The sequence below is a fragment of the Geotrypetes seraphini genome, chromosome 17, assembly GCF_902459505.1.
Source record: "Geotrypetes seraphini chromosome 17, aGeoSer1.1, whole genome shotgun sequence".
Classification (NCBI taxonomy): domain Eukaryota; kingdom Metazoa; phylum Chordata; class Amphibia; order Gymnophiona; family Dermophiidae; genus Geotrypetes; species Geotrypetes seraphini.
This window is the reverse complement of record NC_047100.1, coordinates 36,570,123-36,591,469: the sequence shown is the minus strand read 5'-3', so window position 1 is coordinate 36,591,469 and position 21,347 is coordinate 36,570,123. Positions and strand designations below refer to the sequence as shown.

The following is a 21,347-nucleotide window of genomic DNA, read 5'->3' as shown; positions in this document are numbered from 1 at the left end:
TTGGTTGGAAATTTGCAATTCTCATCAGGGTCTGAGAATGATACTTTTCGCAAATTTGTATGGAAGTGGGCGAGTTTGCTGTCTCATGTTCTTCAGGAGGATGGGATTTTGAAGTCTTGGGAAGAGCTCCGGGGCACATTTGATCTACAATTGCGGGACTTTCTTGCTTAAAAACAATTACAGCATTATGTAGGCTCTTTGAATCATGATGATCTCATTTTTCCCATTGAGGCGAGGTTTAGAGAGTTGGTGGATCAGTTGCTGGTAACTGGTTTTATCATATCGGGTCTTCACATGTATTTACACTTGTTGGTTGCCCCGGCTGATAGAGCTTTGTTCTGTCGAAAATGGAGCCAGGATGCACAAATTCCTGAGCTTTCCTTAAACTTAGTTGCCCTGATAAGGCATATTACAAACTAAAGTACAACCAAGTGCAAATAGATAACCAAGTCTCCAACCTATTGACAACAACCCCAGACTACAAGATGTTCAGAAAGGAAATAAAAACTATACTCTTCAAGAAATCCCTTAATAAAGCTTAATACCATAATAAAGCTTAACCCCCCTCTTACCATCCCCTCCCTAACCCCAGATCCTACTTTTCCCTCTCTTGGAAACCTTCTCTGATCTAACGTTGTAACCCTTCTTCCATAACTCTTTTTGTAATCCGTTTTGAACCGAAAGGTAATGGCGGAATAGAAATCTGTAATGTAATGTAAAGTAAACTAAACTAAACTTTAAGTTTGTATATTGTACTTTAATAAATGAGGGGAAAACATAATAAGAATTAGTGGTTATAAAGAGGGTAGTGAGCTTTATATTTTAGAGAAAAGCCAGGTTTTCAGATGCTTTCGGAATAATTGGAAGGAGCCCAGATTCCGCAGCAGTAAAAAGTAAGTATTCTATACATTTAGCTATCCAGTTGGCATGTAAATATACTACCTTTTCTCATGTTTGGATGTTATATTTTGCACATGACACATTTTTCCCCACTTGATTATAATGATGAAGAAACAGATTTGTACTACTTACCAACCAACCTACTGAGTTTTATCTTCTGCGAGCTTGATTTCTCTAATAATAAAATGTGCAGTTATTAGTTGTTTTCCTGTAAAGCTGCTCCTCATTAGACAATATCTTGATTACAATTTAAAAAGTGCACACACATATCCTAAGGCAGCAGTGCCAGCAAGATTCTTCACATTATTTCTTGTTGAGGCATTTCATCTAATCTGCAATTCTTATTTTGCAAAATACCTGCTGTGGGGAGCCAGGGAGCATTGGCAAGCTAAAAGAAAAACACAATTACATAGTAACATGGTAAATGGCGGCAGATAAAGACCAGTCTGCCCAACGGTCATATTCATTATCACGGCAACCAATCATGGCTCTGGACAGGCAGGAGTGAAGGAAGGTTGCTCCTGCTGCGATACACTGCTGGACCACCAGGGGGAGGCAAGAGGGAGATAAAAATAATTGGAATCAGCTGGGACAGGAGGCGAGAGGGATTCCTCCTGTCCCGGACACCGCTGGACCATCAGGTCTCACAGTAGGCCCAGTGGAGAGGCCTGCAAGGCATAGGGGTGGGGGGAGGGGTACAGAACTTGGCAGGGAATGAAAGGAGCTGGGTGCAGAGACTGGCAGGGGGAGGGAGGGAGTGAGGGGGCTGGATGAAATATCGAATTATCATCCCATTGCCAATATACCATTCCTAGCCAAATTAATGGAAACAACTCTCCGATTTTGTCGAATCCACAAACGTACTTCATCCGAACCAGACGGGATTCAGGAAATATCATAACACAGAATACTCACTGTTAGGATTGATAACGAATACACATTATTATTTAGATCATCACAAATCCGTAATTATTTTTTCATTAGACTTATCCGCTGCCTTTGACACAATTGATCACGATCTACTATTCAAAAGGTTACAAGCTATAGACGTTGCGGATCAAATTTTAGACTGGTTCTTCTCATTTCTTACCAGCCGTTCATACATGGTTAAATACAATGATACAATTTCTGAAGCTTACTCCTTAACATATGGTATACCGCAAGGTTCCATCCTCTCCCCTTTATTGTTTAATATTTTTCTATCACCACTACTGAGCATTTGCCAATCAATAGGTTTCACCACATACACATACGCCGACGATATTCAACTTTTACACCCATTAAATCCGGAGAACATAGAGGAAGTATACGAAATCAATAAGAAACTAGAAATAATACAAAATTGGCTCTGCTCTAACAAACTAGCCTTAAACATCCAAAAACCAAAATCATTGCTTTTTCCTTGGAAAAAAGACATACATTTGAGTATCCCATTTTCCATTAAAAATTTCCACTTAGAGTCAGTGACTTCCATAAAAATATTAGGTGTTGTCATCGATGATAATCTCTCGTTTCACGATCACATAAGCAATACAGTCAAACTCTGTTTTTACAAACTACGTATGATACGTTCAATTTCAAAATTTCTTGAACCTAAATCGATCAATATATTAATTCATATAATATAATTTCTCTGATCATTGCCAAACTCGACTATTGCAACTCTTTACTAATCAATATTACACAAATTACGAGATTACAAAAATTAGATAGTAATAGATCTAATAGATGCTGGCATTGTAGGATAGAAGTGGGGACATTGGACCATTTACTATTCTTTTGTCCCTGCATTAATTCCTTTTGGAAATTAATTTGGCCCCAAATTAATAATTTATTAGAAAATCATGTTGGACTATCATATGATACAATATTATTTGGAACAGCAATGAGAACACAAAGTCCGATTTCAGCTAATAATAATAAACTTTTATTAATTTTAACAGGGGTCGCCATACAGCAAATTACTCAGAACTGGAAGGATTACACTAAATTGAATTACACTTTTTGGTGGAATTCAATTTGTCATATATATAAAATGGAAAAAGTATTGGCATTACAACAAGGTTATATTAAAAAATTTAATAAAATATGGGGACCATTGACAAATTATTCTACTGATCAGATATAATAACACATGTATAGAACATATAGAAGGGGTAGGAAGGGAAAACTATTGTAATATTAATATGATATAAAATTCTGATAAAGGGTTTATTTAATTCACATTGTAAGAACATTTAATAATAATTTCAAGTGTTTTTTCATAATTGAATGTATTACATGTATTTCACTTGATGTAAGAATTTAAAAAAAGAATAAAAAATATTTATTTAAAAAAAAAAAAATATTACACAAAAGGAAAAAAGACGCCTTCAAATAATACAAAACACAACTGTCAAACTCATAACACAATGGTAAAAAAATATGATCGTCACCCCCCTACTGATTAGCTCCCATTGTCTCCCAATTAGTCAACGTATTACTTTCAAAATATTACTTCTAGCATACAAAACCTTAATTTTCAAAGAACCACAATTCATTAATCGAATGCTTATCCCTCACAACACTTCGATCGACGGACCAAAAACTCCTAATGGTCCCTTCATTAAAAATCATTGGCACTAGAAGACACAATATGTTTTCAGTAATGGCCCCCCAACTGTGGAATGCCCTTCCCCAATATATCAGAGAAGAAAAAGATCTCAGTCAATTCAAAAAACTTCTAAAAAGTTATCTTTTTAAAGACGCATTCAACCTCTAACTTTCTTTTCTTTTGAAGCAAAAATTAGGGTTCATTTTTATTATCCCACCCCATTGTTTCATCCCTTGTTTTGTCTCTTTTCTTAAACTATGAAGATATAACTTTGCCATCCTATCCTTCACATTTCGTGTATGTCTCCTAAGTATTAGTTTTAAGTTATTTTGTTTACTTATATAAACCTGTTTTATGAAGCTGTAAATCGCTTAGTAACTTGAATAAGCGATTCATCAAATATAAATAAAAACTTGAAATTTGAACTTAAAACTTGGAACAGAGTGCAGAGCCTAACAAGGCACTGCACTTGAATATTAACACTCCTCCCCACCCCCTCCCTGGGTTTATGGGGGAAAAAGATTACTTCGGCTTATATTACGCAGATGATTTCACGATCATCATCTCATTTGCTAACTCTATATCGGAAACCATTCCCAAGGCATCAGATGCCATAAATGAGATGGAACAATGGATGACAGATTTCAAGCTCAAACTCAATCCAGAAAAAACAAAATTTTTGTTGCCTCTCCACACCCGCTTTACAACAAAACCCCACTAAGCATCAACGAACTTAGTTACCCCATTCAGCCCACCATGAAGATATTGGGTGTAACTCTGGATCAATGCTTAACCATGAAAGACCAGGTGGACTCCATAATCAGAAAGGGTTTTTTCACTCTCTGGAAACTTAGATCCATTAAATCATATTTCGATACGTCAGCATTCAGAATCCTAGTGCAATCCCTCATACTAAGTCAACTTGACTACTGCAACATCGCCTATTTAGCAATCTCCCAAAAGAATATGCGACGTCTTCAAATAATGCAAAATGCAGAGGTCAGACTTATCTTCGGGCTGAAGAAATTCGACCACGTGACACCTTATTACCGGCAGTTGCACTGGCTGCCGACAGAAGCACGCGTAAAGTTTAAATTCGCCTGCCTCTGCTTCAAAGTACTATATGGACTAGCCCCCAAATATATAACAGACCTTTTCTCCTTTTCCACCAACAGACACAAGAGAAGCACACATTCAAACTTCGTTTCCCCTCCAGTTAGAGGTTGCAAACTGAAAAAAACACCATGAATACCTTCTCTCACACCAAGCTGCCCTATGGGGTAAAGACCTAGATTAATTGCTTTCACCCACCACTTTTGAGGAATTCAGGAAGCGCCTAAAAACATACCTGTTCCTGAAATACCTAGACAACTGACCCGCACTTCTCTCTCTCCACAATAAAGGTCCTCCCAATATCTTATCCATTCCCTCTCCCCTCATAAGTTCGCATAGAACTTCATGGTTCAACGATTCATATAAACTGTTATTATCATATTGTAATTTTTCGCTGTATTTTTTTGAAATGCCTTACCTTTTCCTAACAGGTCCACTCGGAAATTTCTTAGCAAACTGTATAACCTATATTCTCGCTCAGCAAGCTGTATATTTATATTTTTACTTTCTTAAAATTTCTGCACTCTGTATTTCCTCTGATCATCTGCATACTGTAACTCGCTGAACGTTCAGCTTCCTTGATTGTAAACCGCCTAGAAGTTGCAAGATTGTGGCGGTATAGAAGAATAAAGTTATTATTATTATTATATTCCCGTATATACGGTAACAAAGGGGCCTTTGTACTAACAGCAGTAAGTTTTTGCACATACCATATATTAGGTTCAGTAGTTAAAGCACAGTAGGTGCAAAGTCTCTGTGGTAAATGCAGGGGGATATGATAGGCATGTGCTTTGAATTTACCACACTGGGCTGACACTTATCACATAGACACCTAGTTTCATGCAGTGGCAGATAGTATGGTGTCAGACCCAGCAGCCAACCTACGTGATGTAATCCTTGCCATTAGAGCCCTTTACCCTAATCCAGCTCCTACCTTATCCAGACCCCCCACATCAGACCCTCCCCAATCAATCGAGATCCCTCCAAATCAGATCCTTCCATTGCCAACTCCTCCCACCTGAGTATTCTATTGACAGCACTTCCTACCCCTTCTGACAGCCCTTCCCTAAAATCAATCCAATTCTCTCCCCACCCACCTGACCTCCAAAAATCCCTGGAACTTATCTGAGAACCATCTATGGTGATCTAGGGCAGGGGTGGGCAATTCATTTTCCCTATGGGCTTTATGAGAAACTGGGACTTTTTTGGAGGGCAGGACCAATAGGCTGTACTCGATTCTGCTCCACATTAAGAACATAAGAATAGCCTTACTGGATCAGACCAATGACCAATCTAGCCCAGTATTTCATCTTCATGGAGGCCAATCCAAGTTAGAAGTACCTGGCAAAAACCCAAATCGTAGCAGCATTCCATGCCACCGATCCAGGGCAAGCAGTGGCTTTCCCCATGTCTGTCTCGACAGCAGACTATGGACTTTTCCTCCAGGAATTTGTCCAAACCTTTCTTAAAACCAGCAATGCTGTCTGCTCTTTCCACACATCCTCTGGCAACACGTTCCAGAGCTTAACTATTCTCTGAGTGAAAAAAAATTTCCTCCTGTTGGTTTTAAAAGTATTTCCGTGTAACTTCATCAAGTGTCCCCTAGTCTTTGTAATTTTTGACAGAGTGAAAAATCGATCCACTTATACCCATTCTACTCTACCCAGGATTTTGTATACTTGAATCATATCTCCCTTCAGCCGTCTCTTTTTCAAGCTGAAGAGCCCTAAACGTTTTAGTCTTTCCTCATACAAGAGGAGTTCCATCCCCTTTACCATCTTTGTCACTCTTCTTTGAACCTTTTCTAGCGCCACAATATCTTTCTTGAGATAAGGAGACCAGAATTGAATGCAGTACTCCAGATGAGGTCGCACCAAGGAGCGATACAGGGGTATTATAACATTCTTAGTCTTGTTAACCATCCCTTTTTCAATAATTCCCAGCATCTTGTTTGCTTTCTTGGCTGCCACTACACATTGGGCAGAATGTTTCAGCGTATTGTCCATGATGACACCCAGATCTATTTCTTGAGTGCTAACTCCCAAGGTTGACCCTAGCATCTGGTAACTAGATTATATTTACACCTCCTTAAGAGGTGTATGTAAAAAAAAAAAAAAAAGTGTATAGCATATACATAGGACAACTGATTTGGTACAAACATGTGCACATAAGTAGAATGATGGATTATGGCAGTGGCTCATCGGGCCCAGCAGTCCGCTCACGTGGCGGCCCTAAGGTCAAAGGCCAGTGCCCTAACTGAGACTAGCTTTACCTACATACGTTCTGGTTCAGCAGAAACTTGTCTAGCTTTATCTTGAATCCCTGGAGAGTGTTTTCCCCTATAACATTGTTCCAGTTTTCCACCACTCTCTGATTTGGTATAAACCTGTGCATATAAGTAGAATGATGGATTATGGCAGTGGCTCATCGGGCCCAGCAGTCCGTTCACGTGGCGGCCCTTAGGTCAAAGGCCAGTGCCCTAACTGAGACTAGCTTTACCTACATACGTTCTGGTTCAGCAGGAACTTGTCTAGCTTTATCTTGAATCCCTGGAGAGTGTTTTCCCCTATAACATCGTTCCAGTTTTCCACCACTCTCTAGGTGAAGAAGAAATTCCTTACGTTTGTACGGAATCTTTCCCCTTTTAACTTTAGAGAGTGCCCTCTCGTTCTCTCTACCTTGGAGAGGGTGAACAACCTGTCTCTATCTACTAAGTCTATTCCTTTCATTATCTTGAATGTTTCGATCATGTCCTCTCTCAGCCTCCTCTTTTCAAGGGAGAAGAGGCCAAGTTTCTCTAATCTCTCACTGTACGGCAGCTCCTCCAGCCCCTTAACCATTTTAGTCACTCTTCTCTGGACCCATTTGAGTAGTACTGTGTCCTTCTTCATGTACAGCGACCAGTGCTGGATGCATTATTCCAGGTGGTGGTGTGCCATGGCCCAGTATAGTGGCATGATAACCTTCTCTGACCTGCTTGTGATCCCCTTCTTAATCATTCCTAACATTCTGTTTGCCCTTTTCACAGCCGCCACACATTGTACGGACGGCTTCATCGACTTGTTGACCAGTACTCCCAGGTCTCTTTCCTGGGGGGTCTCTCTGAGTACCGCACCGTGTATAAGATTTTTGTTACCGACATGCATCACCTTACACTTATCCACATTAAACCTCATTTGCCATGTCACAGCCCATTTCTCGAGCGTGTTTATGTCATGTTGCAGGTCTTCACAATCCTTCTGCGTCTTCACCACTCTGAATAACTTCGTATCGTCCACAAATTTAATCACTTCGCTCGTCGTATCAATTTACAGGTCGTTTATAAATATGTTGAAGAGCATGGGTTCAAGTACCGAACCCTGCGGCACTCCACTCATGACGCTTTTCCAGTCCGAGTATTGTCCATTTACCCCCACTCTCTCTTTCCTATCTGCCAACCAGTTTTTAATCCACATGAGTATTTCATCCTCGATTCCATGGCTCACAATTTTTCGAAGTAGTCGTTCTAGCAGGACCTTGTTGAACACCTTCTGAAAATCCAGATATACAATGTCAACTGGCTCGCCCTTGTCTATCTGCCTGTTTACTCCCTCGAAGAAGTGCAGCAAGTTCGTCAAGCAAGATCTTGCTGAATCCGTGCTGGCTGTTCCTCTTCAGATTGTGTCCATCAAGGTGATCAATAATGTGGTCCTTTATCAGCGCCTCTACCATCTTCTCACCGGTCTGTAGTTTCCAGGATTTCCCCTTGAACCTTTCTTGAAGATTGGTGTGACATTCGCCACTTCCCAGTCTTCCGGAATCCTTCCCGATTTGATCGACAGATTGGCTATTAGTTGAAGAAGTTCAGCTATAGCCCCTTTCAGTTCCTTGATTACCCTTGGATTTATCATTTTTAAGCCTATCAATCTGCCTGCATACCTCTTCCAGGCTGACCGTCAATCCTGTCAGTTTCCTGTCTTCGTTTCCTGCGTATAGCCTGTCAGCTTCCGGTATGTTGTGTATATCCTCTTCAGTAAATACAGACGCAAAAAATGTGTTCATTTTGTAGGCGATGGCTTTGTCCTCCTTTAGCAATCTCTTTATTCCATGGTCATCCAACGGCCCCACTGCTTCCTTCGCAGGTTGTTTCCCCTTAATATATCGAAAGAACGGCTTGAAGTTTTTTGCCTCCTTGGCTATTTTTTCCTCATAGTCTCTTTTGGCCCTTCTTTCCGCCTTCTTTCTGCTTTGATGTTGTTTGTGCTTTTTCTGGTTTTCATCTGTTTTTTACCTTTTCCATTGCTTAAACGAAGTCTTCTTGTCTCTGATCGCTTCCTTCACCACTACAGTGAGCCACACCGGTTCCTTGTTCTTTTTCCTCTTGGATCCCTTGGTGAAACGCGATATATATAGATTTTGCGCCTCGGTGATCATGTCCTTGAAAAGTGACCATGCTTGCTTTAGCGTTTTTACAGTGCTTATCCTCTTCTTAATCTTCTTCTCCACCATGAGTTTCATCCCTTCGTAATTCCCTTTTCAGAAGTTCAGTGCCATGGTCGATGTTTTGCCCCCGTGTCCATGACAAAGCGGATCATAGAGTTCCGTGTATTTCAGTATAGAGCCCATGTATTGTAACACCTCACAACTCCTTATAGTAACATCTCTACAGAAGCTAATTTATCTTAACAGCTTTACAGAAGCTCATGTATTGTATAGCACCTTTGCAGAGGCTCATATAGACCGCTCTGAATTGACTCCCCAGTCATTAGTAGCAGTATTAAAAGCAATAAATTGTATGGTTTTGATTAGCTGCTGGTAGATATTAAAATTAGGCTATAAAAATGTAACATAGACATAGTTAAAACACCAATATTAATTATATCATTGGTAAAAACTCCTTGTTGCTTTAGCAGCTTATCTGGCAAAGCTTCAGATGTCTATGCCCGCTCTGCCTCAGTCAGTTCTTATATTTCACTGCGTGTTTAGTCTTGTAATAGCAATTCAGATTGTAATCCTTAAACACATCAATCTCTTCTCCACAAACTAAGCACATGGCTTTATTGTTGACTTCAGTGTATTGGGTGTACTGATAGATAGGACCCTGAAACTGTCAGCACAATGTGCGGCGGCGGCAAAGAAAGCAAATAGAATGTTGGGCATGATAAAGAAGCGAATCACGAGTAGATTGGAGAGGGTCATAATGCCACTTTATAGAGCAATGGTCAGACCACACGTGGAATATTGTGTCCAACACTGGTCTCCCTACCTAAAGAAGGATATTAAAACTGCTGGAGAGGGTGCAGAGGCGAGCAACAAAGCTAGTAAAAGGTATGGAGAACTTGAGCTACAAGGAACGACTTAGAAAACTGGGACTGTTCTCCCTTGAGAAGAGGAGACTGCGAGGGGATCTGATTGAGACTTTCAAAATAATAAAAGGAATCGACAAAATAGAGCAGGATAAAAAGTTATTTACGATGTCAAATGTGACTAGGACAAGAGGTCATGGACTGAAGCTGAGGGGGGACAAGCCCAGGACAAATGCCAGGAAGTTCTGCTTCACACAGTGAGTGGTGGACACCTGGAACGCTCTCCCGGTGGAAATTGCTGTGGAATCCACCGTTCTAGGATTTAAGGGCAAGTTAGATGCACATCTCCTCGTAAGATGCATAGAAGGATACGGGTGACTTAAGTTTTAGCCAGGTTACACCTGGCTGGGCCTCCGCGTGAGCAGATCACCGGACTTGATGGACCTAAGTTCTGATCCAGAGATGGCAGTTCTTATGTTCCTATACTTAGAAATCCATGTCTTGTTAAAAACTCTGAATTCTTTACCAATCTTTCTTCTTTTTTTTTTTTCGTGAGAGATTTAGAGAAGCCAGAAGAATGGCCTAAAATTTGGCAGTTAAGAGTTAATGCATTGACACATAATTGAGCACTGCAAATTAATTGTTTTTATTGAATGATTTGAAATGTTTGGTGTGTGACCTTCATGATAAGGCTTATGGGGACAGACTTAAAAATCTCAATCAGTATACTTTGGAGGAGAGGCAGGAGAGGGGACATATGAGAGAGATGTTTAAATACCTATGTAATGTAAATGTGCATGAGTCGAGTCTCTTTCATTTGAAAGGAAACTCTACAATGAGAGGACATAGGATGAAGTTAAGAGGTGATAGACTCTGGAGTAATCTAAGGAAATATTTTTTACAGAAAGGGAGGTAGATGCAAGGAACAGTCTCCTGGAAGAGATGGTGGAGACAGAGACTGTGTCTGAATTCAAAAGGGCCTGGGATAGGCAAGTGGGTTGTCTCGGAGAGAGAGAGAAATAATGGTTACTGCGGATGGGCAGACTAGATTGGCCTTTATCTGCCGTCATGTTTCTATGTATAAATTTTGGTTTTCAGTATGTTTTTATTTCTGTATGTTGCTATTTGTAAAGCCACCTAGGAATAGGCGGTTGAGAAATCTATTAAATATATACAATAAAAATGCAGGTTTATGAAATTGAGCTGTGAAACAGTATGGAAGGGAGTGAGGTACTGTGGGGCTTGGGGGATGAGTGTATATGATGATGAGAAAGCGGCCAAACAGGTAGAAAAAACATCAGATGTCAGAATGTGCATACAGAGAGGAATGGCCAGCAGGAAAAGACTATTTCTCTAGAAACAAATTCAATATAGTGCTAACTAAAACAGAGATTAAAACAGTTTATCAATTAACCCACAAGCTTTAAGTCACCCAATTTCCCACCAAGAAATGCTCACTTACGTTTAGCGTGTCTATGTAGAATCAGAGCGCTTCCAGGAAAGTTCTCCTTTTCTGAAAGTAAAGACAAGTGAGAGTTTTAAAAAACTATAAGTGATTTGGTTTCTACTGAGGCAGGGTGGGTCCTAAACCAGAACCCTGGAGATTCCATCTCATACCAAAAATGGCACACACAGTTTAAGGAGCCCTTAGGGTTACCAGATTTTATTTGCGTAAAATCTGGACCCGCAGACCCGCCCAGTTCTACCGAGCCCCATCCCGTTACGCCCACACCACACCACGCGCCAGCCTCACCCCCCTCAGCCTGTTTTCATCGGTTGGTAGGGCATCTGCACACGTGCCACCACGTTGCATCCATGTATGCGCGGATGCCCCCTTCCGATGCGATCTGAAGAGGAAGCGTTTCAAAACCCTGATGAGGTGCTGGGTTTTTGAAAAGTCATCAGGATGTAAAACTAAAGAAGCCAGACTAGTACAGATGGTACATCATCAACTGCACGTAGTCAAATACACGCCAACAATTGCACGCAGGTCAATTGCGCGTATGAAAAATTGCATGCAGGATAATTGCATGCACAGCATATGCGTGCCAGGCAAATGCGCGCAAGAGATATAAATTTGGACGGGACATAACTTATTTCATAAGCTCATCTTGCAGGCTTTTCCAGCATGTACCCTTTACTTTCTAATCAGGAATAATCTTTGCTGGTATCCTGTCTCTTTCCCTGTGGGGTTGGATCACCACGTTACGTGTGTACGTAATGCGTGGCGTGCTCACGTAATACCACTTTCCTGGGCATGCGCATCAGCCACAGGTGCATTGCGCCCATGCACATTTACGTCCGTTTTTAGGGGTCATTCGCATGCACCAGAAAAGCACATATGTTGGCTCTTTTTGTGATCATGCGCATGCACCACATATAACCATCACGCGCATGTGTCTGGCGCTCATGTGTCCATCGCGCATTTGTCTTCCACATAATTATCTTGTGCGCAATTGTCTGCGCATAGTTGACTGAGCGCTTTTGTCTTGTGTGTATTTGATGGGTCACCAGTACAGATTGATCCTGCACAGTCAATGCTAACAGAGAACCATGTCTTTCGAACACACAGAACACAGAAAACACCTTCGCCCAGTATGGAATATGTCATCACAAACTATTCCCCCCTTTTACAAAACCTAGCGCAGTTTGTAGCATTGGCTACGCCGATAATAGCTCTGTCGCTCATAGAATTTCTATGAGCTGTTACCACTGTAACTAGGCTAAAAATCGTGCTATGGTTTTGTAAAAAAGGGGGGGGGTAATAAGATAGAAATATGTAGACCAGTGTCTCTCAAACTTTCTCGAGCCGGGACACACTAAAAGTAGTGGCTACGGCTCGAGGCACCCGGAAGTGTGCGTACGTTGCCGTGATGACATTATATGCACGTGTGACATCATCACGTTGACATCCGCGCATGCGCAGACGCCTCCAGATGGGCCCTCCAGGGGGTGCCAGTAGGGAAGAGGGCCAGAGAGAGGGAGAGGCACTGGCACCAGCTGATTGCCTACAGCAGTGTTTCTCAACTACTTCAAGCTAAGTACCCCCTAAGTCTAACAAATATCAACTGAGTACCCCAACCACAGACCTCCCTAAGCTCAACCAAGCTCTGCCCCAGATCCCATCCCCTTTACTAATTGTAATGCAATTTTTTCCATTCATTTTCCATATACATATAATATACACAGCAGATATAAATTCTCAAAACTGACACATTCAATCACTATATTGATCCTCTGCAAGCTGCTATAATTAGCTTTTTTTTTTAAGTTCAATAAAGTTTTATTATTTCAAAAAAGTACAAAAGAGCAATGTACAAGAACAATATAGGAAAAAATACAGAGGTGCAAGAAAACCCGATGCAAACGTACAGTAGGGCTTCCATAACAGTGAGATTGCAGACTAGGAAAGGCATGGGTAATATACAGAAATGAGGAAAACCCAAATACATAAGGAAGAAATCAATTCAGATTTAAGAGGTTACAGAAACATCCAATAGCAACTTCCAAGTACGCTCAAAAGAGCACAAGGCCTTATTTTTAATAATTATTTAATAATAATTAGCTTTAATGGTGAGACCGGGAGGCCGGGGGGGGGGGGAAGCCGGAGGACGCTAGAGAGAAGGGGAAAACATGCAGGCCTCTGGCAAATTGGGCAGCGCTGGCGCTGTACCGTGTAGGGAAGTCAGCTGGCAGGCGCCTCTCTTCCTCCTCCTGCGGCATACTTGGAATCTCAGAAGGCACACAGTTTGAGATACACTGATTTAGACATAAGTTAAACTGAACCACCAAGGAGCTAGACTCCTAGGTCAAGAGGACTGTATAAAGTTATCACAAAAAATTTGGGAGAAAAAAAGAGACCTTGCCAATGAAGCTAATTAAAATACAATTAGGTTGCATACGGATTTCAGGTAGATGTCGCACCTAGCAGCACCTAACCTAGCCACTGTTTATAGAATTTCACCCAAAATATCAATTGTCAACATCTCTATACAGTAAGAAGAAGAAAAAAAGTTATCGCAAGAGAATGATTTGCTGAAATATAGCTTCCCATTAGTCATGTTTAAGGTTACCTCCTTCCACTGGTTTGTTTGCCAAAAGAATTTTTTCTTGATCATCTGGTTTAGTAACAACCATTGAGGTGAGAGGGGTGACAAAGCCATACTTCAAGGACAGCTGCAGAGTTTGATTTTGAAGACTTGTTGTTTCTTCCCCTTTTGCAGAAACACTGAAGAAGGAAAGATTTTTATAGGGACACCTGACATCTCCAACATTATTGACCAACATTGATATAGGGGTGACAAAATGCAGTCCTGAAGCCTCAAACCAGTGATATCAAGTGGCCTAGTGAGGGTGAGAGGTGCCTGGGGCAGACCAACCCCCTGAAGCCCATATGTCACTGCTTAAGCCCCTGTCTTTTCACGAGAATGGTTGTTTGTCATGTACATAAGAACCATCAACTACCCCTCCTCCCCCCCTTTTACTAAACTGTGGTAGAGGCTTCAATTGCAGCCCGGAGCACTAAATGCTCTGACGCTCAGAGAATTCCTATGAGCGTTAGAGCATTTAGAGCCCCGAGCTGCAATAGAAACCTCTACCGCGGCTAAATAAAAGAGGGCCTTAGTAAACATCCACCCTCTTGTTCTATAAAGTTCTGCAAATGTAGGTACTGAGGCCCTGATTCTATAAAGGCCACCAAAGGGGAGACACCGATATTGGTGTCAAACTTAATCGATAATAGGCTTATTTCTCCGTAGTCTTTTATTTACCCCCCAAAAATTTTCAGGATCAGCAAGGTAGTGATCAAAATCCAAAAACAGATTTATTAGATATTTCAATTATATTAGAGACATTCGATAAAGAAGTTGCTGAACCATCTACTTTTGCAGCTTCGGTTGCTCTTCTACCTGATAAATTTTATTTTTTTATTTAAAATTTTATATACCGCATACAACTATGCGGTTTCCATATCACATACATAGAATCTTGTTTCCCTCCAATTCTCATATATAACATAGACATGTCAAGACAACATCGTTAATCGTCCCTGTTATAATAGGGATAGAGCACAAATTCGATCAATTCAGAAGTACAAACAAACTTTAAATCATACTTCGATGTCAGAAAAATTCTAAAAGGCGATTATCAACTGAAATACATCTTAGCTTAAGAAGGCATTGGCAAACAATTGAGTTTTCAGCATTTTCTTAAAATTCATCCTCCCCACACAAAACCGCAGGATACCAGGCAAGGCATTCCCTAGTTCTACGCCAGCCACAGATATCACTGACGCTCCGATCCTAGCATGCGTAGTCGACATTCTACCCTCCAAACTTAATGGATAATGAAGTTGTTCTTCCAAAACCGTTTTGGGGATTAAAAGCTCAGATTTTCCCAGATGTTTTGTGTGAGACTCAAAAACGAAGACAAGTCTCAATATTAAAACCTGGAGTTTTGCTTATAGGGGGTACCTTTTTATTTAAGATACCCTTGTAAATGTGTAGTTAAATGTCAACCCCTGAAATATGCCCCACAGCCCTTTAAATCTCTATGGGTATCGGGGCCATTACCGTGCGGCTTTGTAGAAGAGGGGGTAAGTATGATTGTATAACGGGTGCCTAAATTTTATAGAATCGGTGCCTATATCGATGCCTAACTTTAGGCAGACTTTATATAGGGTTGCTAGATTTTCCAGTCGGAAAATCTGGACCTCTAGACCCACTCCCAGGCCCGTCCAGTTCCAGCCATCCCTGCCCTGTAATGCTCTGATCCCACCCCTCAGTCCTGCCCTAGGCCCGCCCCCCGCTGCATGCTCTTGTCAGGCAGGAAGGAAATCCGTGCATGTACAGATTTCCTCCCTGCCTGACGTGATTTGATGAGGCTTTTCAAAACCTGGACAAAGTGCTGGGTTTTGAAAAGCCATCCAGACCCCCAGACGTGTCCTCAAAAGGAGGACATATCCAGGGAAATCCGGACTTCTGGTAACCTTAACTTTATAGAATCAGGACTTGATTGTGTGTTTATATGTGCATCTGTTACATGAATATGTGCTAGGTATGTGTTCAGAAGTATTCTATAACTTTAATATGCAACTGCCTTAGCACGAAAATGCAAAGGTCTATTCATAGGGGGGAGAAACATAGGCAGGCCATGGGCATGTCTCCCACTTATGCACATACCATACATAAAACTGTAAATTAAATGTGCAAGTGCCTCATTTATGCCTGCCATGGATATGGCGTAAATATTCAGAGATATTCAACATATAATAACAATTAGCAAAAAAACCAAAAGCTTCAGATTAACTATGAATTTCTTGACTCTCTACAGGAAGCAAGGCAGAAGCCATTGTATGGGTTTCCACTTCTAGTAACTGAAACGGCTCTCCGTTTGTTGAAAAATAATCTCATGAAGGAATAGTGGAGTGACCCTCAACCCTGAGGAAAATCTTTTGGAAACATGATCCAAAACACGGCATGATTCAGGTAGGTGGAAATAGATAACTTATTTATACATTTGAATAAAAATTGCAGTAAAATAGATAAGATATTTCAAAACAAAGATCCAATGACGATTATTTGATAATATTTGATAAATTATTATTTTTATTTACCTATTTTAATTGTTTCCTATAATCTTTTATAATGCACAGTCTAGACATGTGTTTTGATGGACGGTATATCAAAAATAAAGAAACTTGAATTATGTTTTAACAGAGTTTCAAAGCGCCTACAGGTGCCAGAATCGCGCTTCCATAGGCGCTTTAGGCCACCTAATGCTACTGTGGACGTGGCTAATGCCAGAAGTGGTGTTAGGCGACCTAAAGCATCTACGGAGGCACGATTCTGTACCTGTTGCCCTCGCATGATTGACATGCAATCAGCGGCTGCTTTTAAGGTGGCCACCGCCGCCAACAGCAATGATCTACAGAATTCGGGCCTAACTGGCCTGCGTCTAGGCACCCAACTTCTGGTGTCCGGTTATAGAATTGCCCCCCACGAGGACTATAAGCTAAATAATTAAGCAGCATCTTACAGTTTCTGCAGCAGTTGGAAGATGGTTTTGTAAGCCCACAGTCTTTCGATGAAGTTTCCAAAAATATACTGTTCGTGTTTAAACGTGTCTTCCTTTTTTGTAACATTAGCTTCAACTTGAAGGACCAAATCACTGGCATGCTAGGACATATGAGGAAAGCAAAGATGAAACGTCCAGGTCAGTGTTCAGAAGCAGTTCAGCTATCAGCAGTGGTGATGACGACTCCACATTTATTTTTATTACTGGAACTTACAGTAAGGCCCAAATTCTGTAAGTAGCGCCTAATGTTCCACGCCTAGTTTGCAGGTGCCCATCTACTTAAGCGCTGTGTTTAATTGAAAAACAAGACCAATTAAGGCTTTTAATTGGAATTAATTGAAACTTAGGTGCTGATAAAGAAAACATGATTCTGTAAGATGGCGCCTCTGAAAATTTAGGCGGCTTTAAAAAAAAGCGCTATGCATGTTAGCCGTGGGCATGGTTTTATGTTGGGCGACCTCTTACAGAATCAGCACTTATAAACTTTGGGTGTATAAGTTGTTATAAGTCAAAACTGTGTGTATAAAACAGGGATAAGCTTCAGGGTGAAGGAGCAGCCTAATGGTTAGTGCAGTGGCCTGAGAACTGGGGGAATTGGTTCGAGTCCCACTGCAGCTCCTTGTGACTCCAGGCAAGTCACCTAAACCTCCATTGCCCCAAGTGCAAAATCAGCACCAGAAAGGCAATATATCAAGTCCTACCTCTTTCCCTATTTGGGTAGTGTCAAATTCAGCCACTGAATCAATAACATGTGCATTAAAGAGGTAATTTTATAAAGTCATTTTCACTCGTACATAAATATATTTGTACTTAAACAGTCTCTTATAAATACCAACTGGTGTAAAAATACACAGCATGACTAACAGATTAAGGGGTTTTCCCTCCCTCATGCAAATATACCCCCAGGCAGCAGGAGGTGCTAATCAAATGTGGAATTACAGGTCCCAGCATGCACTGGGCTATGGAGATCAGTGTTGAGTCACAGGGGCGGGACTCACAGGAGAGAGGTATTTCTATCCAGGCTGAGTTTATTCTAGAGAGGTCCCCGAGGGAGAAAGAGGAACTCTCAAGTTTTCCCTAGAGATAGATGGAGGCAGACTGGTGCCTGTATGTGCTTGGCTGAGGTAAGCCACATTAATTCTATTTTGTGTGAGGTACACGATAACAAATAAAAATTCTCTTTATATGCAATTGTGCTCTTTATATGCAATACTCCATGCCTGCCGTGGTCCCAGGGAAATTGTATAAGAAGGGTGGAGGTAAACCCAGAAAGCAGTTCTCTCAGGCTAAAACACAGATCCGGATAGAACAGCCTGAGGATGGGTCAGACCCAGAGTGGGAGGATATGGAGACCCTCCCTAGACACTACACTTGTTTAAATCCACCTAGAAACATAGGTTGTAAATCTAGTCCTGTTTATAGGAAGTCATGCAGGCTAGGGCTTGACTCTCCTCATGAAAAGCTGGCAGATTTGACTGGGCTGTTGGAGAGGATACGCCGGTCCATGGACCGGTGTCGGTCCACAGAAATTTTCTGCCGGTCCACAGGGTCTATCGGGCCCAAGACAGTGTTCTTCAGCTGCCAGTCCACATTGCAATCAATGCGGCGTCTTCGGGTCAGCTCCCTGAGTGCTGCAGTGCACAAAGCCATGGGAAAAGTCTCCTAAGCGCGTCCTGCGCCTGAACCGAAAGCCTTCTCTCTGACGTTGCAACGTCAGAAGGAAGCCTTGTAGATGAGGCGCGGGACGCGCATGAGGAGCCGCTGCCCACAGTTTTGTGCAATGCAGCTCTCAGGGAGCCAGCCTGAAGACGCCGCGTTGATCGTACCGTGGACTGGCAGCTGAAGAACACAGTCTTGGGCCCGATGGACGTGCCGGCCCTGTGGACCGGCAGAAAATTTCTGTGGACCGACACCGGTCCACGGACCAGTGGTTGAAGAACACTGGAGGAAAAGTCCATAGTCTGTTATTGAGAAAGTCATGGGGGAAGCCACTGCTTGTCCTGTTATTGGTAGCATGGAATATTGCTACACCTTGTGTTTTGGCCAGGTACTAGTGACCTGGATTGGCCACCATGAGAACGGGCTACTGGGCTTGATGGACCATTGATCTGACCCAGTAAGGCTATTCTTATGTTCTTATTGCTTGTAGACATTTATAGGGGTGGAGTTTGCAAATAAGCATGCAGAGAGAGGGGAGACATGATAGAGACGTTCAAATATGTTACTGGCCGTATTGAGGTGGAAGAAGACATCCTATTATCCCAGGACAAGCAGGCAGGTATTCTCACTAGTGGGTGATGTCATCCGACAGAGCCCCGATACGGACATCTTGCAAGCATGTCTTGCTTGAAGAAACTCAGAAGTTTCGAGATGCCCACACCGCGCATGCGCCAGTGCCTTCCCGCCCGATGTACCGGGCGTGTCTCCTCAGTTCTTTTCTTTCCGCGGAGCTGAGAAGTTTCTCTTCATTCTGCGCTGACTGAATTTCAGTATTTTGCCTTCTTTAACCCGCGTTTTTTGTTTCTTTGAATTTATTTCAATTTTAATTTATATTTTCTAAAAAAAAAAAAAAAAAAAGTTAAAATTATTTCTTCCGGCGGTTCGGCCGGGCAGGCCTCGTGGCTGCGGCCTAGCGCCTTCGACCTTGCAGCGTCGATTTTCCGGCCTATGTCCCGGCCAATCACCGGTTTTAAAAAGTGCAGCAAGTGCCAGCATGCGATTTCGTTGACGGACCCGCATCGACGCTGCCTTCAGTGTCTTGGTCCAGAACACGTTCCGAAATCGTGCCGGCCTTGTTCCACGCTCACTGCGCGCTCGTTTAAACGGCGCTGCTTGCTCTGGGAGTCGATGTTCAAGATGGAGACTGCAAAGGACATGTAATGTAATGTAATGTAATTTATTTCTTATATACCGCTACATCCGTTAGGTTCTAAGCGGTTTACAGAAAATATACATTAAGATTAGAAATAAGAAAGGTACTTGAAAAATTCCCTTACTGTCCCGAAGGCTCACAATCTAACTAAAGTACCTGGAGGGTAATAGAGAAGTGAAAAGTAGAGTTAGAGGAAAAATAAAAATAAAATAAACATTTTAACAAGACAGCATTGATCTAAATACTTTGGAAGGTAGAAGAGAGGAGAGAAAGGAATAGAAGCATGATGAAGTGATGAAGTGGAGCAAGTAAGTTTAGGAGGAGCGATTGACGTTTCCAGAAAGGGCTTCTTCAGGGAAGAGACTTGGCCGACAGTCCCAGGATGCCTATGTCTCCTCCCCTGAGATGTTCTCCCATCCATGCATTCCCTCCCAGACACACTGCCCGTGCCCCAGCCGCTCCAAGGAGGCTGCCCCAGATGAGGCCCACGGTGAATGCAGGATTCTCTCCTCTGCGGGAAAGCCGCCCGGAGGCAACAGTCGATCTTCTTAGCGGATTGCAGGGGGGGAAGAGTTAACACTCTTGGTAGTATCGGGTCTGTGTGCTCTCGGTGGTTGTGGCTGGTCTCGTTGCTGCTTAGGTGTAAAAGCAGTTGATCTCCACTGCTGCTGATATTTAAAAGCAGGCAGATTGATCTCTCCAATGGACTGCAGGGGGAGGAGTTCAACTCCTGGCAGGATCGGGTCTGTGGGCTCTTGGTGGTTGCGGTAGGTCTCGTTGCTGCTTGGATGTAAAAGCAGTTGTTTTTCTACTGCTGCTGATATTTAAAGCAGGTAGATTGATCTCTTAAACGGGATATAGGGGGAGGAGCTCACATGCCTGGCTGGATCGGGGCAAGGGCTCCTATTATAGGCAGCTGGTCTTGCTGCTACTTAGGTGTTAAAGCAGTTGATCTTCCTAGCGGACTGCAGGAGGTGTGGAGCTCACACTCCTGTCATGATCTGGTCTATGGGCTCTTGGTAGTTGCGGTTGGTCCCAATGCTGCTTAGGTGTAAAAGCAGTTGTTCTCCCACTGCTGCTGATATTTAAAAGCAGGTAGGTTGATCTATCCAATGGAATGCTGGGGGAAGATCTTATATGTCTGGCTGGATCGTGGCAAAGGGTTCCCGGTAGTGGCGGCTGGTGCTATTGCTGCTTAGGTGTAAAAACAGTTGATCTTCTTATCGGATTGTAGGGGGGGGCGGATCTCACATTCCTGGCAGGTTCGGGTCTGTGGGTTCTTGGTGGTTGCGGATGGACCCGCTGCTGCTTAGGTGTAAAAGCAGTTGTTTTCCCAATGCTGCTGATATTTAAAAGCAGGCAGATTGATCTCTCCAACAAATTGTATGGTGAAGAGCATACACGTCTGGCTGGATTGGGACAAAAGCTCTCGATAGTGGTGGCTGGTCTTGGTGCTGCTTAGGTGTAAAAGCAGTTGATCTCCTACTTCTGATGATATTTAAAAGCAAGC

General features: G+C 42.3%; 1 protein-coding gene and 1 long non-coding RNA gene across 3 annotated transcripts in view; one reads left to right on the top strand and one right to left on the bottom strand.

Annotated features, from left to right (window-relative positions):
* Window positions 1-21,347, bottom strand: part of LOC117351050 (inter-alpha-trypsin inhibitor heavy chain H4-like) — a 141,717-nt gene that overhangs the window by 64,208 nt on the left and 56,162 nt on the right. For both annotated transcript variants that reach the window (XM_033925734.1, XM_033925735.1), the window contains exons 12-15: window positions 16,927-17,066; window positions 13,965-14,119; window positions 11,354-11,404; window positions 1,033-1,074 (exon numbers count right to left, since the gene is read on the bottom strand). In XM_033925734.1, the coding sequence (XP_033781625.1) occupies window positions 1,033-1,074; window positions 11,354-11,404; window positions 13,965-14,119; window positions 16,927-17,066 (388 nt within the window). The remainder of the gene's footprint in view (window positions 1-1,032; window positions 1,075-11,353; window positions 11,405-13,964; window positions 14,120-16,926; window positions 17,067-21,347) is intronic.
* The window catches only part of LOC117351051, a 46,115-nt gene continuing 41,009 nt past the window's right edge, over window positions 16,242-21,347 (top strand). Inside the window, exons 1-2 of the long non-coding RNA XR_004537314.1 lie at window positions 16,242-16,376; window positions 17,036-17,103. This is a non-coding gene — a long non-coding RNA (uncharacterized LOC117351051). The remainder of the gene's footprint in view (window positions 16,377-17,035; window positions 17,104-21,347) is intronic.